The following is a 27,965-nucleotide window of genomic DNA, read 5'->3' as shown; positions in this document are numbered from 1 at the left end:
TTTCCATTAATCACGTTCTTTAATATATGCAAAATTATGTGTATTAAACACACTGTCGTTAAGAGGGTTTCTAAGGGCTGCCAAAGGGCTCTTGATGCAAAGAATTGGAGCTACTTTCACAAAGAATGCATTAGCACGAGTATAAGTGTTGTGTGACCCCCTACGGTTTAACGCTTCCACGCGAGAGTAATACTAGTAGCAAACACGTCCACAGGCCGAAACAAACAAGATTTCAAAGGAATATTCACACTAATTCACAGAGGGATACTCACGGGGATGATTACAGGTATATTTGTTTACTACCAAGTAATTTGAAGACAAAGCTACATCACGTTTCGCCCCATATTGGTGTATTATCATACTGATGCATAATTAACTAGCTTTATGGATGACTAAAGTATAATGAACACTTGTCAATGCTCAGTAATAATCCACAGAGAGACAGAAGCTCAGAATATTAATTGATTCAAATGTTTCTAACCCTTTCCGGGTTCCTCTTCAATTTTCTATATGAGAATGGTCTTGGACTGACCATTATCATGTAGTTAATGGTCTTGGACAGACCGAAACATCGGTAAGTAGATTAAAGTTGATGAACATCAGAAGAGAGATATGAGGGACTCAAATGCACATTATACTTTTATTATTTATATTCATGTAAAAGCCCTTAGCTTGTCGAGTTAAAACAGCATCTGGGAAATAAGATACAATCATGTTTGATCCAGAGAAAAGAAAGGTAGCTCCAGTTACTGAGATCAAGAGCTCTTCACTAAGGAAAAATAGACACAAATGCAGTATAATGCGATCCTTTATTGACTACGTTTCGCCCACACAGTGGGATTTATTATGTAACAAACAGATCAACCTGAGCAGAGTGTAAGTGAGTACTCAGTGGTCAGTCGTCACGTGAGGTCACAGACCCTGAGCTGCCTTGGGGATTAGTGTGGACGGTTACAAAGCATGGCTTGCTTCTGCAGTGTTTTAAAAATTGAGGTTGGAGAGTTGAAGGAGGAGGTCTTGCTTCTCCAGGAGGAGATTAGGAGGCTGAAGGTCCACCTCAATGGGTCTGGGAGAGAGTGTGAGGTGGCTGGAGTTGTGGGGAATGAGGCTTCTAGCAGCGAGGTGCAGTCTGTCTCTCGCTGTGAGGAGGCTGTAGTTGGGGAGGCAGCAACGGCTACCAGCAGTGAGGTGCAGCCCAGCACCTGCTACAAGTGGCGAGTAGTTCACAGTAATGGAAGGCGCATCAGAGTAAGGAAAGTTAAGAGTGAAGATCTGAAGGTAGGAAATCGCTTCTCTGTTCTTCAGGATGAATGTACTTCAGTGGCCAGTGAAGGTAAGGGTACTACTGCCCCTGCTAATGGAGGTAAGCGCATTCTTGTGGTTGGTGACTCTCAGGTAAGATACATTGACCGTGCTTTTTGTAATAGGAATAAGAAGATGAGAGATAGAGTGTGCTTCCCTGGAGCTGGTGTTGGGGACATTGTCAACAGGCTGGATAATATCATGTCAGGTAATGGGAGCAAGCCCATTATCTGTCTCAGTGCTGGTGGAAATGATATTGGGAAGGGTAGGAGAGAAGAGCTGCTAGATAAGTACAGGTCAGCTATAGATTTCATTAAGTCTAAGGGAGGGATCCCAATCATATGTAGCATCTTGCCTAGAAGGGGAGTAGGAAATGAATGGTTGTCTAGGGCAATTGGTGTAAATTGCTGGCTAGACAGATACTGCAAGGAACTTGCAATCCCATTCATTGACAACTGGAACAACTTTTATGGCAAACATGATATGTATGCAAGGGATGGGGTACATCTCTCTGGGGCTGGGGTGGTAGCACTTGCAGACTCGATTGAGAAGGCCATTGGTGAAATGCCTATGATTTTAAACTGATGGAAGATAGAGGTATGGGTGTGTGTGGGAAACAAGCAGGTTGCAACACTTGGGTTGGAAACAGTAAATGTATAAAAGGCATTCAGCATGAAGTTATAAATAAAGACAATAGATCAGGTCAGCAAACAAAGGGGGACAGCAGAGGGCAGCAAGGGACTAGCTCCCTTAAGGTTTACTATACTAATAGCAGGAGTGTAAGAAATAAGATAGATGAGCTAAGATTAATTGCAAGTGCAGGAGACATAGATATTATTGCTATAACAGAGACCTGGCTCAATCTGAAAGATAGAGAGATGCCCTCTGAATGTCACATACAAGGCTATAAATTATTCCACACTGACAGGGTCAACAGGAAAGGTGGTGGAGTAGCGATGTATGTCAGAGACAATTTAAATTGTTGTGTTAGACAAGATATTAAATTAGAAGCGTCAGCCACTGAATCTGTTTGGTTACAGCTTCTCGAGGGCCGAGAAAAACTAATTTTGGGTGTGATTTACAGGGCCCCAAATCTTGATAGGGAGTGCAGTAAACTTCTATGGGACGAAATTCGTAAGGCATCTACATACGAAAATGTTGTGCTAATGGGAGATTTCAACTATAGACAGATTGACTGGAGCAATTTGACAGGAAATTTAGAGTCAGGTGACTTTCTTGATACGATCCAGGATTGTTTTTTAAAACAGTTTGTGACAGAGCCAACTAGGGGAAATAACCTCCTTGACTTGGTTCTTGCCAGTAGGGAAACACTAATTAATAATCTTGAGGTTAATGATGAGCTTGGGGAAAGTGATCACAAATCACTCAGTTTTAATATATCATGGAATTCCCCTAATAATGGCAATCAAGTCTCCGTCCCTGACTTTCGCTTGGCTGATTTCATAGGACTGAAAAATTACTTAGGTGGGCTGAACTGGAATGACCTGACTAAGGGTCAGGTAGGTGGTGATGGTTGCCGATATGATGCTTTCCAGGGCATAGTTCTAGCTGCTCAGTCAAATTATGTTCCAAATAGGGAAATCAGATCAAACAAAAATGATCCTAAATGGATGAACAATAGATTAAAATATCTGATTGGTCAAAAGAGAGGCATATATAGGCAAATCAAAAGAGGAGAGGGGCAATTGAGAAATCGATATATTCAGTTAAAGAGAGAAATAAAAAAGGGAATTAGAAAAGCAAAAAGAGATTATGAGGTTAAAGTTGCAAGAGAATCGAAGACTAACCCAAAAGGATTCTTTCAGGTATACAGAAGTAAGATCAGGGACAAGATAGGCCCACTCAAAAGTTCCTCGGGTCAGCTCACTGACAGTGATAAGGAAATGTGTAGAATTTTTAACACATACTTCCTCTCAGTTTTTACACAGGAGGATACCAGCGATATTCCAGTAATGATAAATTATGTAGAACAGGACGATAATAAACTGTGTACTATTAGGGTCACAAGTGACATGGTCCTTAGGCAAATAGATAAATTAAAACCTAACAAATCCCCAGGCCCTGATGAACTGTATGCAAGGGTTCTAAAGGAATGTAAAGAGGAGCTTAGCACACCTTTGGCTAATCTTTTCAACATATCACTACAAACTGGCATGGTGCCAGATAAGTGGAAAATGGCAAATGTGATACCTATTTTCAAAACAGGTGACAGGTCCTTAGCTTCGAACTATAGACCAATAAGCCTAACCTCCATAGTGGGAAAATTTATGGAATCAATAATTGCCGAGGCAGTTCGTAGCCACCTTGAAAAGCATAAATTAATCAACGAATCTCAGCATGGTTTTACAAAGGGGCGTTCCTGCCTTACGAATTTATTAACTTTTTTCACTAAGGTATTTGAGGAGGTAGATCATGGTAATGAATATGATATTGTGTATATGGACTTCAGTAAGGCTTTTGACAGGGTCCCACATCAGAGACTATTGAGGAAAATTAAAGCACATGGAATAGGAGGAGAAATTTTTTCCTGGATAGAGGCATGGTTGACAAATAGGCAGCAGAGAGTTTGCATAAATGGGGAGAAATCAGAGTGGGGAAGTGTCACGAGCGGTGTTCCACAGGGGTCAGTGTTGGGCCCCCTGCTGTTCACAATCTACATAAACGACATAGATGAGGGCATAAAGAGCGACATCGGCAAGTTTGCCGATGACACCAAAATAGGCCGTCGAATTCATTCTGACGAGGACATTCGAACACTCCAGGAAGATTTGAATAGACTGATGCAGTGGTCGGAGAAGTGGCAGATGCAGTTTAATATAGACAAATGCAAAGTTCTAAATGTTGGACAGGACAATAACCATGCCACATATAAACTAAATAATGTAGATCTTAATATTACGGATTGCGAAAAAGATTTAGGAGTTCTGGTTAGCAGTAATCTGAAACCAAGACAACAGTGCATAAGTGTTCGCAATAAAGCTAATAGAATCCTTGGCTTCATATCAAGAAGCATAAATAATAGGAGTCCTCAGGTTGTTCTTCAACTCTATACATCCTTGGTTAGGCCTCATTTAGATTATGCTGCACAGTTTTGGTCACCTTATTACAGAATGGATATAAATTCTCTGGAAAATGTACAAAGGAGGATGACAAAGTTGATCCCATGTATCAGAAACCTTCCCTATGAGGATAGACTAAGGGCCCTGAATCTGCACTCTCTAGAAAGACGTAGAATTAGGGGGGATATGATTGAGGTGTATAAATGGAAGACAGGAATAAATAAAGGGGATGTAAATAGTGTGCTGAAAATATCTAGCCTAGACAGGACTCGCAGCAATGGTTTTAAGTTGGAAAAATTCAGATTCAGGAAGGATATAGGAAAGTACTGGTTTGGTAATAGAGTTGTGGATGAGTGGAACAAACTCCCAAGTACCGTTATAGAGGCCAGAACGTTGTGTAGCTTTAAAAATAGGTTGGATAAATACATGAGTGGATGTGGGTGGGTGTGAGTTAGACCTGATAGCTTGTGCTACCAGGTCGGTTGCCGTGTTCCTCCCTTAAGTCAATGTGACCTGACCTGACTAGGTTGGGTGCATTGGCTTAAGCCGGTAGGAGACTTGGACCTGCCTCGCATGGGCCAGTAGGCCTTCTGCAGTGTTCCTTCGTTCTTATGTTCTTATGTTCTTATATATATGGTGGAAAGTGACGTGAAGAGTCAGGTGAGGAATGTTGAGAAGGTTGGATATGACAAGGACCTGCCCTGTATGGGCAAGTATATTGTTATGTAGGATAACGTTGATGAAGTTTCCTGGTAAAGGATTCAGCTATGTTGTAAAAGCCGTTGTTCTGGCTGATAAAGGATCGCATGAAACTGAATTTGTGTCCGTTTTTCATCGATATTGTATACCATTTATCACCAGTCCCTCACTATCATGGAGATGTCATGGCGATAATAAAGAAAGAATATTGGTACCAACATAAAGTGCTGAGGATGATGATCGTGATGTTCCAGCGACCGCCGGTGCCCACGAGTTCCATCAGGTCCTCAAACCTGTTGACCTCGGCGAAGGCTTCCTCTTCTCTGCTGTCTCGCACCTCCGTCTCGTTCCTGACGTCTTCTGAAGTCATGTCCTCGGTATAAATGTCGTTCCTGGAACTTACATCCTTCCTCTTCAGTTCCCTTAAGTCGTATTCCTCTTTCTGAATGTCCTGAAGTAATGAAGAACATTACATGAACTGTATAGCAACGCTCATCCAACTGAGCAGAAATAACACGAGTGTTTTCGGTCTAACTTTAGATCCTCCTCAGACGAGAGTAATCTGGTATGTATGTATGTATAATGTTCGTCGGAACCGGGGTTCTGGCACGGGTCTTAATCTCGTGATAACCCGTCTCTGACTCCCGAAGGGAAATCGGTTCTACACTGTTGCAGCATATGCTGCTCAAACAGTGTTCTTTGGGCTCCTGACAGGAACACTGCTTCGTATGCATGATGACAGTAAACTGGCTGGAAGGAAGCTAATATATAGGTAAACAATACAGGTGCACACGAGAAAGGAACACTAAAATAAGCATTCTAATCATAAAACTAAAGAGATGAGAACTGCAACATGTGTACTGGCTCATGCGCAATAATTTCACCTGTCAGAGTGCTCACGTGTCCTCAGCTCCATGGATAAACTGTGTTTTCAGACATTTTTCATAATTTCGGAGTGGAGGGAGAGAGAGAGGGGAGGGGAGGGAGGGAGAGAGAGAAAGAAAGAGAGGGGGAGAGAGAGTGTGAGAGAGAGAGAGAGAGAGAGAGAGAGAGAGAGAGAGAGAGAGAGAGAGAGAGAGAGAGAGAGAGAGAGAGAGAGAGAGAGAGAGAGAGAGAGAGAGAGAGTGAGAGAGAGAGAGAGAGAGAGGGAGAGGGAGAAGAGAGCCGTGACACTGACTAACTTACCTGCTTGTTATTTTCCATGGCAACATGTTATTTGAGCAATGCGTAATTTTCCTACAACAATAGCGATAACTACCCATGATTCAGCTGCCTGGAGGTGTATTTGTGTGTACATGGGAGAGACAGATTGTGTACTTGGGAGAGACAGATTGTGTACATGGGAGAGACAGATTGTGTACATGGGAGAGACAGATAGAGACTACGGTTAAGTCCTCACCGAGGTTACCTGCTGAAATGTACTAGCTATTTCTGCCTGCTAAATACTAGGGTCATCGACTACCTAGTAGAGTCATTGAAGCTAAAAGCTTGGGTAACTTCAAATATAGGTTAGATGAATACAAGGGAGGGCGCCCTGTAATATGCGCCATTTTGCCAAGAACAGGAGTTGGAAATGATTGGTTGTCCAGGGCAAATGTTGTTAATTGCTGGCTGGACGAACACTGTCAAGACAATGCAGTGCCATTTATAGACAACTGGGACCTCTTCTATGGCAGAAATGACATGTATGCCATAAATGGGGGGAGGGAGGATTCACTTATCTAGGTCTGGGATGGGGGCACTGGCCAATGCAGTGGAGGGAGCTGTTAGTGGTATGAGTTTTTGTGGGAAAGCAATGAGCTATGATGCAGTAGAAATGGGCAGGACGAATTCTCAGTGTTGCGATACTGTTAGTTTCAGGGAAACCAGGTACATGTAGAATGAGGTAGAGTTATTGATAAATATTGATTTGCCAGTGGCACTAGGTGATAAGAACAGTATGTTGGGTATAAGGACACAAGGGCAACTAATGTGACATTTTATTGTGGCAAAGTTTCGCTCTCCAGGATCTTTATCAAGCCGTTCCACAGGTAATGGCTTGATAAAACACCTGGAGAGCGAAACGTTGCCACAATAAAATGTCACATTAGTTGCAGTTGTGCCCTTTTACCCAACTTATTGTCGGTAATTCTACCAACATTAATACGATAAGAACAGTAACAGAGAGAGTGAAACAGCAGAAATGAGCAGGGAAGGAAAAGAGAAGACAGGATTTTCAAATATATACAAAAAGTTGTAGCTCTAGAAACAAGATGGAGGAGTTCAGATTAGCTGCCAGTGCGGGTAACAATGATATATTTGCCATAACTGAGACGTGGTTTAATATGAAGAATTGGTACATGCATGCTAAATGTCACATTCAGGATTTCAAGTTATTTCACATTGATAGAAGAAATGGGAAGGGGAGGGGCTATATATGTCAGGGAACACTTAAAATGCTGCATATATGTTGGTATTAAAACTGAAAGAACACACACAGAGTCTATCGGGGTAGACTTTTCGGATGGGCGTGAGAAATTGATTGTAGGCGTGATTTGCCGTCCCCCAAACTTGGTCAGAAGGAATTGTTATGCCACAAGGCACAATAATATAGTAATTCTAGGAGACTTTAACTTTAGTCAAACAGATTGGAATTCATTGACTGGAATTCATTCCTAGAGGCAGCTCAAAACTGTTTCTCGGAGCAGTTTGTGACAGAACCAACAAGGGTAAATAACTTGCTTGATTTGGCTCTGGCTAACAAGCATAACCTTATTAATAATCTAGAGATTACAGAGGAACTTGGTGAGAGCAACCACAAATCAATTACCTATAGTATCGACTGGAAGTATGCTAGTAGGGATAAATCAGTGACAGTCCCAGATTTTCGCTTAGCAGATTACAATTTGCTTAGAGATCACCAGTCGTCTGTAAACTGGAGAACAGAAGAGAACTATCAATATGACAGTGTTCTGAACGCTATATAAGCTGCCCAAAGAACATTTATTCCGTTTAGAGAAATGAGATCGAATAGAAATAATCCCAAATGGATGCACAATAGGCTCCAACGTCTTTTAGAGCAGAAGAAAGAAATTTATAGGCATGTTAAATGAGGTGAGAGCCATCTCGTAGATCGGTATACACACACACACAAGTAGCTTTAAAAAGGGATAAGAAAAGTTAAACAGCGAATGATTCAAAAACAAATTCAAAAGGCTTTTTTTTCCAGGTATTTAGAACAAAGGTTAGAGAAAAGATAGGTTTCCTTAATAACAATTTTGGGCATCTTACTGATAAGGAGAACGAAATGTGCTCAATTTTCAATAATTATTTCCTCTCGGTTTTCACACAGGAAGACATTAACAATAATTAATTTTTATAGTGGACCTGAAAAATATAAATTATGTAATATCAGAGTCACTGGGGATATGGTAATCAAACAGGTAGACCGACTGAAGCAAAATAAATTCCTGGGCCTGATGAATTTTTTCCCAGGGTTCTTAAGAAGTGTAAAATGGAACTTTGTGAACCATTAACTAACATTTTAATATATCCCTTCACACAGGTGTAGTGTCAGATGTGTGGAAGACAATTAATGTAATTCCTATTTTTAAAACAGGTGATAAGCCGTTACCATCAAATTACAACCCAATAAGCCTGACATCAGTTGTAGGCAGATTACTAGATTCAATTATAGCTAATTTTATAAGAAGCCATCTTGATAAGCATAAGCATAATTTTATCTATGATTCTCAGTATGGATTCACAAGGGGCCGTTCCTGCCTAATTAACGTTCTTATGAAGAAAGATTGAAATCTCTTAAGTTACATTCTCTTGTAAGACGAAGAATGAGAGGAGACTTGATTGAAGTATATAAGTGGAAGATTGGATATTAATAAAGGAGATATAAATAAGGTCCTGAGGATATCCCTCAATGAGAGAACTCGTAATAATGGATTCAGACTGGATAAGTTTAGATTTAGAAAGGATATAGGACAGTATTGGTTTGGAAATAGAGTAGTCGATCAATGGAACAGTTTGTCTAGCAGGGTTATTGAAGCTAAAACTTTGGGTAGATTCAAATTTAGGTTAGATAAATAAATGAGTGAGAGGGGTTGGATTTAAATGAGACTTGCACATGGGTTAATAGGGTTATCAAAGTTTATTCCCTGAGTAACACTAAATAATTTATAGTGGGTTTGGGTTTGAGAAAAACCTGCTAAGTATGGGCCAGTAGACCTGCTGCAGGTGTTCTTCCTCTCCTATCTACTTAACTTAAATGTTGTAATAAAGTTGGTAGAATTACCGACAATATGTAAAGTAAAAGGACACAAGTGCAACTAATGTGACATTTATTGTGGCAACGTTTCGCTCTCCAGGAGCTTTATCAAGCCATTACATAAGAACATAAGAACATAAGAAAGGAGGAACACTGCAGCAGGCCTGTTGGCCCATACTAGGCAGGTCCTTTACAATTCATCCCACTAACAAACATTTGACCAACCCAATTTTTAATGCTACCCAAGAAATAAGCTCTGATGTGCAAGTCCCACTCAAATCCAACCCCTCCCACTCATGTATTTATCCAACCTAAATTTGAAACTACCCAAAGTCCTAGCCTCAATAACCCAACTAGGTAAACTGTTCCACTCATCTACTACCCTATTTCCAAACCAATACTTTCCTATGTCCTTTCTAAATCTAAACTTATCTAATTTAAATCCATTACTGCGGGTTCTCTCTTGGAGAGATATCCTCAAGACCTTGTTAATATCCCCTTTATTTATACCTATCTTCCACTTATACACTTCGATCAGGTCTCCCCTCATTCTTCGTCTAACAAGTGAATGTAACTTAAGAGTCTTCAATCTTTCTTCATAAGGAAGATTTCTAATGCTATGTATTAATTTAGTCATCCTACGCTGAATGTTTTCTAACGAATTTATGTCCATTCTGTAATATGGAGACCAGAATTGAGCTGCATAATCTAGGTGAGGCCTTACTAATGATGTATAAAGCTGCAGTATGACCTCTAAAAAGCTGCAGTATGACCTCTAATAAAGCTGCAGTATGACCTCTGTAAAGCTGCAGTATGACCAATACATGGACACAGAGGGTATATAAAGGCTCAGAGTGAGGTGAATACCAGTGAGGTACCATTTCGATGTTCACTAGTGGTAGTAGTAGTAGTGGTAGTGACAAAAGTAATACAATATGGTAGAGCAATTAATTCGTACATGAGTAAAAGGATATAAAAGCTATTACTTGGGTAACATAAAAATAGGTTGGACAAATATAAACTGGAATGAGGCAGCTTGTTTCAGTGTTCACTCTCTGTGCTTTGTGTAGTATAACAGGAGAGACTATGTGATGGCAGGGTTTACTGTTTTCAGGAGGATTCTTGCTAAGACTTCGGAGATGGTGAAGCTGCCGTTGTTTTGTTTAATTGTATTCGAAACAGCGATCAGTGCTGATTCGAGGCACTTGCGTCTGCGGAAATTAGTTTCTTTGATCACTAATTGGGCGTCTCTGAATTTCATGAGATGATTGGTGGAATTTCGGTGTTGTACACAGGCGTTGTTCAGGTTATCGTTCCTACATGCGTAAATGTGTTCATTGAGGCGGGTGTCGAGGTTTCTGGCTGTTTCACCTACGTAAATCTTGTCACAGCCTCCACAGGGTATAGTGTAAACTCCTGCATTGACTGGTTCGTGGTGCTTGGATTTTGTCCTGGTTATATCCTTTACTGAAGTGCTAGAAGCGATGGCGACTCTGGTGTTAGCTTGTGAAAGTGCTTTTGAGACGTTCAGTGCAACCTGACTGTTGGGAAGAATTATAACTTTGCTGGGAGTGGTGTTGATGCGTGGAGAATTTATGATCTGAAGAGCTCTTTTCTTGCAGTCTTTGATGAAAAAAGAAGGAAAATGTAACTCTGTGAATGTTTGGTGAATGTATGAACACTCCTCGTCAAGAAACTCAGGACTACAAATTCGGTATGCTCTTAGGAAAAACCCGATGATGATGCCTCTTTTGGTCTTGGTATCTTGACTGGAATAGAAGTGTGTGAGATCATTTTTATTGGTGGGTTTCCGATAAACTTGAAATCTTAGGTTGTTGTCTACTTTGTGAATGAGGACGTCGAGGAAAGGTAGCTTGTCATTGGACTATTCTTCTAGTGTAAACTGGATCGCCGGTTCAACTGCGTTGAGCCTTGCCTGAAGATCCCGTACATCAAAACGTTTTGGAGTTATTACGAGGACATCGTCCACGTAACGTAACCAAGTGACGCTTGAAGGGATGATGTTGGCGAAGTTTTCGGACTCTAGGTGTTCTATGTATAAGTTGGCTAAGACGGCACTTATGGGGGACCCCATTCCCATGCCGTAGGTTTGTTTGTAGAGCTTGTTATTGAAAGAAAAACAGTTGAAATTAACACAATTAGTGATCAAAGAAACTAATTTCCGCAGACGCAAGTGCCTCGAATCAGCACTGATCGCTGTTTCGAATACAATTAAACAAAACAACGGCAGCTTCACCATCTCCGAAGTCTTAGCAAGAATCCTCCTGAAAACAGTAAACCCTGCCATCACATAGTCTCTCCTGTTATACTACACAAAGCACAGAGAGTGAACACTGAAACAAGCTGCCTCATTCCAGTTTATATTTGTCCAACCTATTTTTATGTTACCCAAGTAATAGCTTTTATATCCTTTTACTCATGTACGAATTAATTGCTTTTGTCACTACCACTACTACTACTACTACTACTACCACTAGTGAACATCGAAATGGTACCTCACTGGTATTCATCTCACTCTGAGCCTTTATATACCCTCTGTGTCCATGTATTGTTTGTAATGGCTTGATAAAGCCCCTGGAGAGCGAAACGTTGCCACAATAAATGTCACATTAGTTGCACTTGTGTCCTTTTTACTTAAATGTTATCGAGTATTATCTAACCGTCTGAATTAAAGATAGAATAGCAGAAGGTTTTTCTCTATATCCTCTACTGTCTCCAGGCCACTGGAAGCTTGAAAACAGGTGAAACAAATTATATCATACCATACTGGAAAATGTCGTGAAGTTTTTCAGGAGGGTTGGACCCGGATGGACGACAATCTCAAGTCAGTTAGTATTATTTCGATCTTATGGTACTCGTAAAGGTACTCGTTTTATTTCACCGCCACCCACAGAGCGCTGTATATCAGTGGTTCATCTTCTGATTACTATAAGTTCTGGTATGACTCAAAACCCTCCTCGTCTACCATTACCATGTTGTCAACTAGTAGTCCTGGTGAAGTCGTTGAACAGACAACGGAAATCTATTGACTATAGAATGTACAGGATGGTCCCCACGGGTTTATTGAGGGTTTGGTAAGGCAGCGAGTGTCCTTGACAGATGCTCGTAGATCGTTGATTATTACCGTGGAGTTAACATCTGATTATTAATGTTTTATACGGGAAATTTACGTCTCATGTAAATGAATCACAGCACAACACGTCTTCTTTCTTCGAATACCAGAATCAGACTCCTCACCTCTCGCTCCAAGCTCTCAGATGGAGCAAGGAGAGTTTCCCACAACGTTTAAAGTTCATTTTATCTCCACGCTAATGATGATAATTTATCCAAATTACATGATGCACAATTTACTGACATCAAACATCTGATATTATTATTATTATCAGCATAACATCCCCTGTTCCTTGACGCTGGTGAGGGGCTCTTGATCTAGGGAATTTTATCTGTGCTCCAGTTCCCTGAATTGAGCCTGAATACCCTCCATCCCTCCCCCTGTGCCCTGTATAATCCTACGGGTTTAGCGCTCCCCATGGTTATAATAATAATAACAATAATAATAATAACAAAAATAATAATAATAATAATAATAATAATAATAATAATAATAATAATAATAATAATAATAATAATAATAATAATAATAATAATAATCAGCATAACATGTAGTTAATAAGCAAATTTCACCCTTGCGTTATATCTGCAGTAAATCAGCAAAAATAATTAGGTATAACAAGAATACCCAAGTGACGTCATCAGTTTAATCAACCAATGAATGGCTTGCCATCTGGGCTCCCGATATTGTCTCAGTGGCTGGCAGGAAGAGTACCACAAATTCGTTAATTCTACCCGTTGTTAAGAAGGCAGTTGATACAACAGTAATTATGATAAATTAGACACGTGTGAAACACTTGGGTATCTTTAATGAGGAAACGTTTCGCCACACTGGCTTCATCAGTCCATACAAAGGAGAAAGTCCATCAGTCTTGAAAAGAATACAGTATATGTGTGAAGAGGTGCAGCGGTACTTATCAGATCGTGATAAACCGAGAATAATGAAGATGAAAGTTATGAAATTATATTATATATAATTAATTTACAATATCATTATAATCAGTGCTAATACTGCCTTAGTAAACTAATCCCTAAAACTGCTACTCTCATCAAGAGTTTTAAATGCGCATCAGTGAGTTCATCTGGTGTACCTGCCCTCCACAGCAACATCATCTTTCCACTCCATGACGAGGCATTAAAGAGTAACTTCACTGTAGAGCTAAGCTCATTTGACTGGCCTGCAGAATTTTCAAGTGTCATTGGTATCGATGATTGGATTGACATATTTTTAAATAAAATACATAGACTGAACAACAAACATTGTCCCATAAAGACTAAACAGATCACTACTAAACGACTAGGTTGCACGTGGTTTACAAATAACATTATAGGATCCATAGATAAAAAAAAAAACAAATAAAGAACTTTGTAAAAACTGTATGTCAGTCCTCACCAAACTAATAAGAAAATTTAGGCAACTAGATAATTCTAATAGATTCACTGAAACAAGAGGAGATATAAAAAAGACTTGGAAGACACTCTCAGATTCTGGGCACTCAAAAAGCTGAAAATAACAACAGATATTGTCACAACTGAACCAAATGAACCGCATCTCCAGCCTATTGATACAGCTAACAAGATAAATGAATTCTTATCAATCATAGAATCAATCAGGATCAAGTCTCGCTAGTAAAATTCCAAGCACCAATGCCCAAGCGAGTGATTACTTAGATAGAAACTTCTCAACATCTCTCTATCTTGCTTCAACCCAGTCCACTGAAGTCACTCTGAATATTAATTCACTAAAAAACAAACCAGGAAATGTAGCTCAGGTCCCACCTCGAGTATTTAAACGAGAGGCTCATGTCCTCTCACCCCGCCATTACTTTACTTTTTAACAAATCACTAGAAACCAACACTTTACTGACATTACTCAAGAGAGAAAGGGTTACACAGTTAACAAAGACAAAGATCCAACAGATGTAAACAAATATAAGCCAATATCTAACTTACCCTTGCTATCCAAAACTGTCGAGAAACTCGTACATGAGAAATTATACTCCTTTATAATATTACAAAGTATTCTCAGCCCCTGCCAGTTTGGCTTCAGACAAAACAAAAGCACAAGTGACACAGTTATAAAAATGTTAGACGTACTGTAAACAGCACTTCAAAAGAATAAATATCCAATAGGACTCTTTATCGATCTAAGGAAAGCTTGTGAAACAGTAGACCACAGAATCCTACTTCACAAAATTGATCATTACGGTATCAGATGTCATGCACTTGCATATATAAAGTCTTACCTTACTAATGGATAGCAGTATATCTCTATTAAGGACACAACCTCTTCAAGATGACCTCTGGACATTGGAGTTTCACAGGGAAGCTTTCTTGGCCCTCTACTTTTCCTCCAATACATTTATGATTATTCACTTTGCTGACGACACAACCTTTGTTATCTCCCACCCAAATCCGTTATTAACAACATTATCAATGAAGGCTGTTAAAAATATAAACCTGGATGACTACCAATAAACTCACACTTAATACTGACAAAAACCTCCTGCATTATGTTTAGGAGCAGAACAAGTAATGTCGACCTCAACATAATGATTACTATTACTAAACATAATGAGAGAAAATTTCTGGGTCTGCACTTTAACAGCAACTTGAAATTAAGACACATATGCAACATCTGGGTATCTTTATTGTAGACGTTTCGCCATCCAGTGGCTTTATCAATACAAATTCTAGGACATGAAGACAGTAGAACTATGTACAGAAGATGAGGTAATCAGTCCCTCAACCTAGGAGTAGGTGCAAACAGCACCATAGTCGTGGAGATTCAGAATCTCCACGACTATGGTGCTGTTTGCACCTACTCCTAGGTTGAGGGACTGATTACCTCATCTTCTGTACATAGTTCTACTGTCTTCAAGTTATGTCCTAGAATTTGTATTGATAAAGCCACTGGATGGCGAAACGTCTACAATAAAGATACCCAGATGTTGCATATGTGTCTTACTCTCATCTTGTCGGTATTGTATACCATTCGTACACAACTTGAAATTCAACACCCACATCCATCACATAACAAAAAAGTGTCCAAAACAGCTGGCATCCTCTTAAAGATAAGTTATTATGTATCACATACAACACTACTTATATTATACTATTAATTAATCTGCTCTTACCTCACCTACGCTATTTGTGCCCTAGACCCATAACAGCAAATCACATCAAGCCAATAATAACTCAACAATAAGCCACAGTACGATGATTGATCAGTCAGTCCACTGCTAGACAACAAACCCTCCACTCTTCATATATCTAAATCTACTTACCATACAGAACACTTACTACTATGCATCCTACATATACACATCAATAAAATCTAACATTAATCCCGACCTGAAGCACTTTCTTGATAAACCATACCAAGGGCGGGGATAGAACCCGCGATCAGAAAGTCTCAAAATTCCAGACCGTCGCGTTAGCCACTGGACCAGCTATGGTGTAGAAATATACCTAGTTGGACGAATCTTATTGTGGCTAGCTGGTCCAGTGGCTAACGCGACGGTCTGGAGTTTTGAGACTCTCTGATCGCGGGTTCTATCCCCACCCGTGATATGGTTTGTTTGCAATCGTGTCATTACGATTTCGTGAGTCACTTTCTTGATAGTTGCAATGGAACCCATAGACAACACTAGGCACAAATCTCTATGACATATCCCGTGACCGGCTTAACCTTCGTAAAAATACAGTGTACATAAAAGGGCCCAAAATCTGCAACTCTGCCGGAAATCTCCAGACCCACTTTCTCAGACAGCATCTTCGCAACTACCTTTAAAAAATACACTTTCTCTCCCTAACATATCCCAACATCAGAAAAATATACGAAAAAGTATATATCCATATTCTAATCTTCACAGGCATGTGGAAAACAATATAATATTTTTCTCGATATCTGTACCCCTCTCAACTTATTAAAATATTAAATGTTTTCTCATTATGTTAATATGTTAGAAGCCTCATTACCTATAATTATAAACCTGTTATTTTTAAAACAATTAACACGAATTAATAGAATATTCAATACTCATATTTTCATTATAACTTCTAACTTTATTCTTACACGTACCTAAGAGACTGTATATATAAGCACTCATTAAATCATTGCCTTATTAATCTTAAGATATTCTTAAGTTTGCCCCAAATGCTTTGCATATTAAAGGGGGCTCTGTATCACAGCTAAATGTCATTCACCTTTGTACTAACATTTTATCATGCTGAAAGAAAGAATCTTTATCACAGTCTTCATCTTAATCATAATATCCACCACCTGGGTGTTACCTGGCTGCTTGTCATCTCCTCGGTTAGCGTTGTAAGTAGTTCGTGCCCAAGAATTAGGCAAGCGAAGAATTCCCAAGTATTAAGATCCCAAGAAGTTGCAGTGTCTGACAGGATTGTAGATGAATGGTTCAGAGAACCGACATGTTAAATTAGACACATGTGCAACTCTTGGGTATCTTTATTGAGGAAGTGTTTCGCCACACAGTGGCTTCATCACTCCATACAAAGGAGAATCTTGAAGAACAGGAAGAGAATGAGGTAATCAGTCCCTCAACCTTGAGTCGATGTGGTCAGTCCATCAATCTTGAATAGAATACGGCATAAGTGCGGAGGAGCTTATAAACCGTAGGCAGGAGAAGTGCAGCAGTCATAGGTGGTGTCACATCGACTCAAGGTTGAGGGACTGATTACCTCATTCTCCTCCTGTTCTTCAAGATTCTCCTTTGTATGGACTGATGAAACCACTGTGTGGCGAAACGTTTCCTCAATAAAGATACCCAAGAGTTGCACATGTGTCTAATTTATCAACATATCGGTTCTCTGAACCATTCATCTACAAACCTGTCAGACACTGCAACTTCTTGGGATCTTAATACTAGCGTTGTAACCTTCCACTTCCACCTCCAGGTCTTCTCTACTGCCCAGCCCCTCAAGGGAGGTTCCTTGACGCTGGTGAGGGGATCTTGATCTAGGGAATTGAATCTGTGCTCCAGTTCCCTGAATTGAACCTGAGTACCTTCCATCTTCTCCCTTCCCCCACGTGCGCTATATAATCCTACGGGTTTAGCGCTCCCCGATGATTATAATAATAATCTACTGCCCATCATTCCTCCTTAAATAATATCCTCTTTTGTTGATTTCTTGAGTTTAATGTTATTTTTTTGTTCATTTTTTAAACCATGCTTCGTTTTTATTTTATTTTATTTTTAATAAAAATATATATTGTCTATTTATATGAATCATATTTTCTCCATGTAAAAATATACAATGATTAATTCCATTTGAATTATATACTTTTATTTTTAACTTATTTTAAACCCTCTTCAAAAAGTTTCCATAAGTATTTTCCAAGTTCCTCATATTTTGTTATTTGTTTATACATCACAACTTTTTAGTACATATAAATATACCGGCGAATAAAATAAAATATATAAATTACCTCGCAGTTTATATACTGTCACTTTCATAACTCAACCATTTTGTAAATAGTATAACTGTTTCCATGAATATTTTACCTCATTATTTTAAATAATTTATGTACGGGGGCGTTGACCCCCGGAACACCAAATTTATATAAGTTTTTCATGCTGTTGCTCATTCTTTATTTTTTGACAATTGCTTACTTTATTGTGCAACTGCATTTTTACTAAGTTACTATTGTTCAATATTGTCTGCATTACTTTGGAGTTGTTTTAATTAGCTCATATATTGTTCCTTGCATATTTTTTAACCAAAATATTTCTCACTGAATAACTGTATTTATTATTATTAAAGATTAGCCGGTATTCTCCCGGCCCGGGCCTTGTCCAAGTGGTGGCCCGGCCTTGGCTCCCTCTTTAGGGAGTGTCTGAGACCTAAGTCTCCCATGGGAGGAGGCACAAGTACCTCCTCATCTTTGGGACCAACTGTCCCCAGGCCTAGCCACTAGCTAGGCCTCTCTGGTCTGCCATCCCCGCCACAAGGGGGCAAATGGGAATGACAGTCTTATGAGCTAAAAGCTCGGGCTCAGGCACCTACCCTACCCTAGAAGGGTTAGGCATGGTGTCGATGAACTGTATTTTCTTCTTAAGACTTGCTATAAGTTTCTTTCACTTTTTACGGAATAATTCTGTACAGTTATATAATATATTTTTCCTTGCTCCTCTTACCCAGTTATTCATACCTTTCACTAACACAACTTCACTCCTTCTAATTATTTATTTATTATGGTCATTAATATTTTTACCAAGATCCACAACACCTTGTGACCAGATTTAATATTTGTATCAGTTTTATATACTATTTGTAGACTAGACTATTTGTTACCGGATCTACACTCACCCATCATGGACTAATATAACAGCGTAACTATTATATTAGGAGGATCAGACCAGATGCTGGACTGAGTAAGTAGTAACTGTTTGTTTATCTGACACTAACAAAATAAGGGAATGTACACACTGGTAGGTCCTATTGTGGTCCAAAAATTAGGATGGGCATCCTTTTTAACTATGACTATGCTTTGTTTATAAAGGGTTAACAGGGTCTTACTCTAAATTTCAGACTTCCGTACGAAGAATCGTGGTTCGTTCCGAGTCATCTTGCCAGCCGCCCCACCGGGAAGATGTAGGTACACACCATGTTGGATTATGAAATAAATAAATTTTTACCCTTCTTCTGATCGATATTCTTGGTTTGTTTAATCATTAGACGAGAAATTCTCATTTCTGGATGTTTTGGCCTCGATATTTATGAGAACATTATCTTTTCAAGAGAGTAAGAATACAATTACTACAGTTTTCTTGGTTTGGTATTTCCGAAGAAAGACCTTAAATTTGCCAGATTTTTTTCTATTATTTTTTCTACCTCTATCTTTTCCTTTTTATTTCGCTTTTAACAGGCAAAGTTCTCCAGTGAACGACTTCAAATTTTCAACGCTAGTGGACTGTATCAAAGGTAAGATTCTAGGAGGAACTGGTCTCTGCAGGTGTTTTATGAGAAAGTTATTTAACCAGTTTCCAGCATCATGGAATAACTCTGATAACTTACAAACCCTCAGTGACATAGCTTCCCACACTAAGAACGACGTCTCCTCATTCAACGACGTTGACGATCGCAGTACAGGTGTATTGGTGCACATCTGCAATTTTTATTTCTAAAATATATTTTTATTCCCGTTTCATCGCTTTAAAATATATATGAGAATATCTCCTCTGACTGGCTTCAGTGTCTAATAGCTAGTGCAATTTACGGCCTCCTCAGACTGGTTTCAACTTTTTAGCCTTGGTGTGTCTTCCAGAGAAGAAGGTTCAGCCTTGGTGTGTCTTCCAGAGAAGGAGGTTCAGCCTTGGTGTGTCTTCCAGAGAAGGAGATTCAGCCTTGGTGTGTCTTCCAGTGAACAAGGTTCAGCCTTGGTGTGTCTTCCAGAGAAGAAGGTTCAGCCTTAGTGTGTCTTCCAAAGAAGAAGGTTCAGCCTTGGTGTGTCTTCCAGAGAAGAAGGTTCAGCCTTGGTGTGTCTTCCAGAAAAGAAGGTTCAGCCTTGGTGTGTCTTCCAGAGAAGGAGATTCAGCCTTGGTGTGTCTTCCAGAAAAGAAGGTTCAGCCTTGGTGTGTCTTCCAGAGAAGGAGGTTCAGCCTTGGTGTGTCTTCCAGAGAAGAAGGTTCAGCCTTGGTGTGTCTTCCAGAGAAGGAGGTTCAGCCTTGGTGTGTCTTCCAGAGAAGAAGGTTCAGCCTTGGTGTGTCTTCCAGAGAAGAAGGTTCAGCCTTGATGTGTCTTCCAGAAAAGAAGGTTCAGCCTTGGTGTGTCTTCCAGAGAAGGAGGTTCAGCCTTGGTGTGTCTTCCAGAGAAGAAGGTTCAGCCTTGGTGTGTCTTCCAGAGAAGGAGGTTCAGCCTTGGTGTGTCTTCCAGAGAAGAAGGTTCAGCCTTGGTGTGTCTTCCAGAGAAGAAGGTTCAGCCTTGGTGTGTCTTCCAGAGAAGGAGGTTCAGCTTTGGTGTGTCTTCCAGAGAAGAAGGTTCAGCCTTGGTGTGTCTTCCAGAGAAGAAGGTTCAGCCTTAGTGTGTCTTCCAAAGAAGAAGGTTCAGCCTTGGTGTGTCTTCCAGAGAAGAAGGTTCAGCCTTGGTGTGTCTTCCAGAAAAGAAGGTTCAGCCTTGGTGTGTCTTCCAGAGAAGGAGATTCAGCCTTGGTGTGTCTTCCAGAAAAGAAGGTTCAGCCTTGGTGTGTCTTCCAGAGAAGAAGGTTCAGCCTTGGTGTGTCTTCCAGAAAAGAAGGTTCAGCCTTGGTGTGTCTTCCAGAGAAGGAGATTCAGCCTTTGTGTGTCTTCCAGTGAACAAGGTTCAGCCTTGGTGTGTCTTCCAGAGAAGAACGTTCAGCCTTGGTGTGTCTTCCAGAGAAGGAGGTTAAGCCTTGGTGTGTCTTCCAGAGAAGGAGGTTCAGCCTTGGTGTGTCTTCCAGTGAACAAGGTTAAGCCTTGGAGTGTCTTCCAGAGAAGAAGGTTCAGCCTTGGTGTGTCTTCCATAGAACAAGGTTCAACCTTGGGGTGCCTTCCAGAGAAGGAGGTTCAGCCTTGGTGTGTCTTCCAGAGAGCAAGGTTCAGCCTTGGAGTGTCTTTCAGTGAGAAAGGTTCAGCCTTGATGTGTCTTCCAGAGAATATGGTTCAGCCTTAGTGTGACTTCCAGAGAGCAAGGTTCAGCAGTGGTGTGTTTTCCAGAGAGGAAGGTTTAGCCTTGGTGAGTCTTCCAGAGAGCAAGGTGCAGGCTTTGTGTGTCTTCCAGAGAACCAGGTTCAGGCTTTGTGTGTCTTCCAGAGAACCAGGTGCAAAGTTTGTGTCTCTCAGAGAACCAGTTGCAAGCTTTGTTGTCTTCCAGAGAACCAGGTACAGGCTTTGTGTGTCTTCCAGAGAACCAGATACAGAGTTTGTGTGTCTCCCAGAGAATCAGGTACAGGCTTTGTGTGTCTTCCAGAGAACCAGGTGCAGAGTTTGTGTGTCTTCCAGAGAACCAGGTACAGAGTTTGCGTGTCTTCCAGAGAACCAGGCACAGAGTTTGTGTGTCTTCCAGAGAACCAGGTACAGAGTTTGTGTGTCTTCCAGAGAACCAGGCACAGAGTTTGTGTGTCTTCCAGGGAACCAGGTACAGAGTTTGTGTGTCTTCCAGAGAACCAGGCGCAGAGTTTGTGTGTCTTCCAGAGAACCAGGTACAGAGTTTGTGTGTCTTCCATAGAACCAGGTACAGAGTTTGTGTGTCTTTCAGAGAACCAGGTACAGAGTTTGTGTGTCTTCCATAGAACCAGGTACAGAGTTTGTGTGTCTTTCAGAGAACCAGGTACAGAGTTTGTGTGTCTTCCAGAGAACCAGGTACAGAGTTTGTGTGTCTTCCAGAGAACCAGGCACAGAGTTTGTGTGTCTTCCAGAGAACCATGTACAGAGTTTGTATGTCTTCCAGAGAACCAGGTACAGAGTTTGTGTGTCTTCCAGAGAACCAGGCACAGAGTTTGTGTGTCTTCCAGAGAACCATGTACAGAGTTTGTGTGTCTTCCAGAGAACCAGGTACTGAGTTGTGTGTCTTCCAGAGAACCAGGTACAGAGTTTGTGTGTCTTCCAGAGAACCAGGCACAGAGCTTGTGTGTCTTCCAGAGAACCAGGCACAGAGTTTGTGTGTCTTCCAGAGAACCAGGTACAGAGTTTGTGTGTCTTCCAGAGAACCAGGTACAGAGTTTGTGTTTCTTCCAGAGAACCAGGTACAGAATTTGTGTGTCTTCCACAGAACCAGGTACAGAGTTTGTGTGTCTCCCAGAGAATCAGGTGCAGGCTTTGTGTGTCTTCCAGAGAACCAGGTACAGAGTTCGTGTGTCTTCCAGAGAACCAGGTACAGAGTTTGTGTGTCTCCCAGAGAATCAGGTGCAGGCTTTGTGTGTCTTCCAGAGAACCAGGTACAGAGTTTGTGTGTCTTCCAGAGAACCAGGTACAGAGTTTGTGTGTCTTCCAGAGAACCAGATGCAGGCTTTGTGTGTCTTCCAGAGAACCAGGTACAGAGTTTGTGTGTCTTCCAAAGAACCAGGTACAGAGTTTGTGTGTCTTTCAGGGAACCAGGTACAGAGTTTATGTGTCTTCCAGAGAACGAGGTACAGAGTTTGTGTGTCTTCCAGAGAACCAGGCACAGAGTTTGTGTGTCTTCCAGAGAACCATGTACAGAGTTTGTGTGTCTTCCAGAGAACCAGGTACAGAGTTTGTGTGTCTTCCACAGAACCAGGCACAGAGTTTGTGTGTCTTCCAGAGAACCAGGCACAGAGATTGTGTGTCTTCCAGAGAACCAGGTACAGAGTTTGTGTGTCTTCCAGAGAACCAGGCACAGAGTTTGTGTGTCTTCCAGAGAACCAGATGCAGGCTTTGTGTGTTTTCCAGAGAACCAGGTACAGAGTTTGTGTGTCTTCCAGAGAATCAGGTGCAGGCTTTGTGTGTCTTCCAGAGAACCAGGTACAAAGTTTGTGTGTCTCCCAGAGAATCAGGTGCAGGCTTTGTGTGTCTTCCAGAGAACCAGGTACAGAGTTTGTGTCTTCCAGAGAACCAGGCACAGAGTTTGTGTGTCTTCCAGAGAAATAGGTACAGAGTTTGTGTGTCTTCCAGAGAACCAGGCACAGAGTTTGCGTGTCTTCCAGAGAACCAGGTCCAGAGTTTGTGTGTCTTCCAGAGAACCAGATGCAGGCTTTGTGTGTTTTCCAGAGAACCAGGTACAGAGTTTGTGTGTCTTCCAGAGAATCAGGTGCAGGCTTTGCGTGTCTTCCAGAGAACCAGGTACAAAGTTTGTGTGTCTCCCAGAGAATCAGGTGCAGGCTTTGTGTGTCTTCCAGAGAACCAGGTACAGAGTTTTTGTCTTCCAGAGAACCAGGCACAGAGTTTGTGTGTCTTCCAGAGAACCAGGTACAGAGTTTGTGTGTCTTCCAGAGAACCAGGTCCAGAGTTTATGTGTCTTCAAGAGAATCAGGTGCAGGCTTTGTGTGTCTTCCAGAGAACCAGGTACAAAGTTTGTGTGTCTCCCAGAGAATCAGGTGCAGGCTTTGTGTGTCTTCCAGAGAACCAGGTACAAAGTTTGTGTGTCTCCCAGAGAATCAGGTGCAGGCTTTGTGTGTCTTCCAGAGAACCAGGTACAGAGTTTGTGTGTCTTCCAGAGAATCAGGTGCAGGCTTTGTGTGTCTTCCAGAGAACCAGGTACAAAGTTTGTGTGTCTCCCAGAGAATCAGGTGCAGGCTTTGTGTGTCTTCCAGAGAGCCATGTACAGAGTTTGTGTCTTCCAGAGAACCAGGTACAGAGTTTGTTTGCCTTCCAGAGAACCAGGCACAGAGTTTGTGTGTCTTCCAGAGAACCAGGCACAGAGTTTGTTTGCCTTCCAGAGAACCAGGTACAGAGTTTGTGTGTCTTCCAGAGAACCAGGTCCAGAGTTTGTTTGCCTTCCAGAGAACCAGGTACAGAGTTTGTGTGTCTTCCAGAGAACCAGGCACAGAGTTTGTTTGCCTTCCAGAAAACCAGGCACAGAGTTTGTGTGTCTTCCAGAGAACCAGGCACAGAGTTTGTGTGCCTTCCAGAGAACCAGGTACAGAGTTTGTTTGCCTTCCAGAGAACCAGGTACAGAGTTTGTGTGTCTTCCAGAGAACCAGGTACAGAGTTTGTGTGTCTTCCAGAGAACCAGGTACAGAGTTTGTGTGTCTTCCAGAGAACCATGTACAGAGTTTGTGTGTCTTCCAGAGAACCAGGTACAGAGTTTGTGTGTCTTCCACAGAACCAGGCACAGAGTTTGTGTGTCTTCCAGAGAACCAGGCACAGAGATTGTGTGTCTTCCAGAGAACCAGGTACAGAGTTTGTGTGTCTTCCAGAGAACCAGGCACAGAGTTTGTGTGTCTTCCAGAGAACCAGATGCAGGCTTTGTGTGTTTTCCAGAGAACCAGGTACAGAGTTTGTGTGTCTTCCAGAGAATCAGGTGCAGGCTTTGTGTGTCTTCCAGAGAACCAGGTACAAAGTTTGTGTGTCTCCCAGAGAATCAGGTGCAGGCTTTGTGTGTCTTCCAGAGAACCAGGTACAGAGTTTGTGTCTTCCAGAGAACCAGGCACAGAGTTTGTGTGTCTTCCAGAGAACCAGGTACAGAGTTTGTGTGTCTTCCAGAGAACCAGGCACAGAGTTTGCGTGTCTTCCAGAGAACCAGGTCCAGAGTTTGTGTGTCTTCCAGAGAACCAGATGCAGGCTTTGTGTGTTTTCCAGAGAACCAGGTACAGAGTTTATGTGTCTTCCAGCGAATCAGGTGCAGGCTTTGTGTGTCTTCCAGAGAACCAGGTACAAAGTTTGTGTGTCTCCCAGGAGAATCAGGTGCAGGCTTTGTGTGTCTTCCAGAGAACCAGGTACAGAGTTTGTGTCTTCCAGAGAACCAGGCACAGAGTTTGTGTGTCTTCCAGAGAACCAGGTACAGAGTTTGTGTGTCTTCCAGAGAACCAGGTCCAGAGTTTATGTATCTTCAAGAGAATCAGGTGCAGGCTTTGTGTGTCTTCCAGAGAACCAGGTACAAAGTTTGTGTGTCTCCCAGAGAATCAGGTGCAGGCTTTGTGTGTCTTCCAGAGAACCAGGTACAGAGTTTGTGTGTCTTCCAGAGAATCAGGTGCAGGCTTTGTGTGTCTTCCAGAGAACCAGGTACAAAGTTTGTGTGTCTCCCAGAGAATCAGGTGCAGGCTTTGTGTGTCTTCCAGAGAGCCATGTACAGAGTTTGTGTCTTCCAGAGAACCAGGTACAGAGTTTGTTTGCCTTCCAGAGAACCACGCACAGAGTTTGTGTGCCTTCCAGAGAACCAGGCACAGAGTTTGTTTGCCTTCCAGAGAACCAGGCACAGAGTTTGTGTGTCTTCCAGAGAACCAGGCACAGAGTTTGTTTGCCTTCCAGAGAACCAGGTACAGAGTTTGTGTGTCTTCCAGAGAACCAGGTCCAGAGTTTGTTTGCCTTCCAGAGAACCAGGTACAGAGTTTGTGTGTCTTCCAGAGAACCAGGCACAGAGTTTGTTTGCCTTCCAGAGAACCAGGCACAGAGTTTGTGTGTCTTCCAGAGAACCAGGCACAGAGTTTGTGTGCCTTCCAGAGAACCAGGTACAGAGTTTGTTTGCCTTCCAGAGAACCAGGTACAGAGTTTGTGTGTCTTCCAGAGAACCAGGTACAGAGTTTGTGTGTCTTCCAGAGAACCAGGTACAGAATTTGTGTGTCTTCCAGAGAACCATGTACAGAGTTTGTGTGTCTTCCAGAGAAAGAGGTACAGAGTTTGTGTGTCTTCCACAGAACCAGGCACAGAGTTTGTGTGTCTTCCAGAGAACCAGGCACAGAGATTGTGTGTCTTCCAGAGAACCAGGTACAGAGTTTGTGTGTCTTCCAGAGAACCAGGCACAGAGTTTGTGTGTCTTCCAGAGAACCAGATGCAGGCTTTGTGTGTTTTCCAGAGAACCAGGTACAGAGATTGTGTGTCTTCCAGAGAATCAGGTGCAGGCTTTGTGTGTCTTCCAGAGAACCAGGTACAAAGTTTGTGTGTCTCCCAGAGAATCAGGTGCAGGCTTTGTGTGTCTTCCAGAGAACCAGGTACAGAGTTTGTGTCTTCCAGAGAACCAGGCACAGAGTTTGTGTGTCTTCCAGAGAACCAGGTACAGAGTTTGTGTGTCTTCCAGAGAACCAGGCACAGAGTTTGCGTGTCTTCCAGAGAACCAGGTCCAGAGTTTGTGTGTCTTCCAGAGAACCAGATGCAGGCTTTGTGTGTTTTCCAGAGAACCAGGTACAGAGTTTATGTGTCTTTCAGCGAATCAGGTGCAGGCTTTGTGTGTCTTCCAGAGAACCAGGTACAAAGTTTGTGTGTCTCCCAGAGAATCAGGTGCAGGCTTTGTGTGTCTTCCAGAGAACCAGGTACAGAGTTTGTGTGTCTTCCAGAGAATCAGGTGCAGGCTTTGTGTGTCTTCCAGAGAACCGGGTACAAAGTTTGTGTGTCTCCCAGAGAATCAGGTGCAGGCTTTGTGTGTCTTCCAGAGAGCCATGTGCAGAGTTTGTGTCTTCCAGAGAACCAGGTACAGAGTTTGTTTGCCTTCCAGAGAACCACGCACAGAGTTTGTGTGCCTTCCAGAGAACCAGGCACAGAGTTTGTTTGCCTTCCAGAGAACCAGGCACAGAGTTTGTGTGTCTTCCAGAGAACCAGGCACAGAGTTTGTTTGCCTTCCAGAGAACCAGGTACAGAGTTTGTGTGTCTTCCAGAGAACCAGGTCCAGAGTTTGTTTGCCTTCCAGAGAACCAGGTACAGAGTTTGTGTGTCTTCCAGAGAACCAGGCACAGAGTTTGTTTGCCTTCCAGAGAACCAGGCACAGAGTTTGTGTGTCTTCCAGAGAACCAGGCACAGAGTTTGTGTGCCTTCCAGAGAACCAGGTACAGAGTTTGTTTGCCTTCCAGAGAACCAGGTACAGAGTTTGTGTGTCTTCCAGAGAACCAGGTACAGAGTTTGTGTGTCTTCCAGAGAACCAGGTACAGAGTTTGTGTGTCTTCCAGAGAACCAAGTACAGAGTTTGTGTTTCTTCCAGAGAACCAGGCACAGAGTTTGTGTGCCTTCCAGAGAACCAGGTACAGAGTTTGTTTGCCTTCCAGAGAACCAGGTACAGAGTTTGTGTGTCTTCCAGAGAACCAGGCACAGAGTTTGTGTGTCTTCCAGAGAACCAGGCACGGAATTTGTGTGTCTTCCAGAGAACCAGGTACAGAGTTTGCGTGTCTTCCAGAGAACCAGGCACAGAGTTTGTGTGTCTTCCAGAGAACCAGGTACAGAGTTTGTGTGTCTTCCAGAGAACCAGGTACAGAGTTTGTGTGTCTTCCAGAGAACCAGGCACAGAGTTTGTGTGTCTTCCAGAGAACCAGGCACAGAGTTTGTGTGTCTTCCAGAGAACCAGGTACAGAGTTTGTGTGTCTTCCAGAGAACCAGGCACAGAGTTTGCGTGTCTTCCAGAGAACCAGGTCCAGAGTCTGTGTGTCTTCCAGAGAACCTGATGCAGGCTTTGTGTGTTTTCCAGAGAACCAGGTACAGAGTTTGTGTGTCTTCCAGAGAATCAGGTGCAGGCTTTGTGTGTCTTCCAGAGAACCAGGTACAAAGTTTGTGTGTCTCCCAGAGAATCAGGTGCAGGCTTTGTGTGTCTTCCAGAGAGCCATGTACAGAGTTTGTGTCTTCCAGAGAACCAGGTACAGAGTTTGTTTGCCTTCCAGAGAACCAGGCACAGAGTTTGTGTGCCTTCCAGAGAACCAGGTACAGAGTTTGTTTGCCTTCCAGAGAACCAGGCACAGAGTTTGTGTGCCTTCCAGAGAACCAGGCACAGAGTTTGTTTGCCTTCCAGAGAACCAGGCACAGAGTTTGTGTGTCTTCCAGAGAACCAGGCACAGAGTTTGTGTGTCTTCCAGAGAACCAGGTACAGAGTTTGTGTGTCTTCCAGAGAACCAGGTACAGAGTTTGTGTGTCTTC

The 27,965-nt window shown here is 42.0% G+C and overlaps 1 protein-coding gene across 1 annotated transcript in view; it reads right to left on the bottom strand.

Annotated features, from left to right (window-relative positions):
- The window catches only part of LOC128694666 (solute carrier family 22 member 3), an 80,616-nt gene that overhangs the window by 18,973 nt on the left and 33,678 nt on the right, over window positions 1-27,965 (bottom strand). Inside the window, exon 2 of the mRNA XM_070104288.1 lies at window positions 5,301-5,532. Coding sequence (XP_069960389.1) covers window positions 5,301-5,532 — 232 coding nt within the window. The remainder of the gene's footprint in view (window positions 1-5,300; window positions 5,533-27,965) is intronic.

This window comes from Cherax quadricarinatus, chromosome 90, assembly GCF_038502225.1.
Source record: "Cherax quadricarinatus isolate ZL_2023a chromosome 90, ASM3850222v1, whole genome shotgun sequence".
In the NCBI taxonomy this organism is placed as follows: domain Eukaryota; kingdom Metazoa; phylum Arthropoda; class Malacostraca; order Decapoda; family Parastacidae; genus Cherax; species Cherax quadricarinatus.
This window is presented reverse-complemented; position numbering and strand designations above follow the sequence as displayed.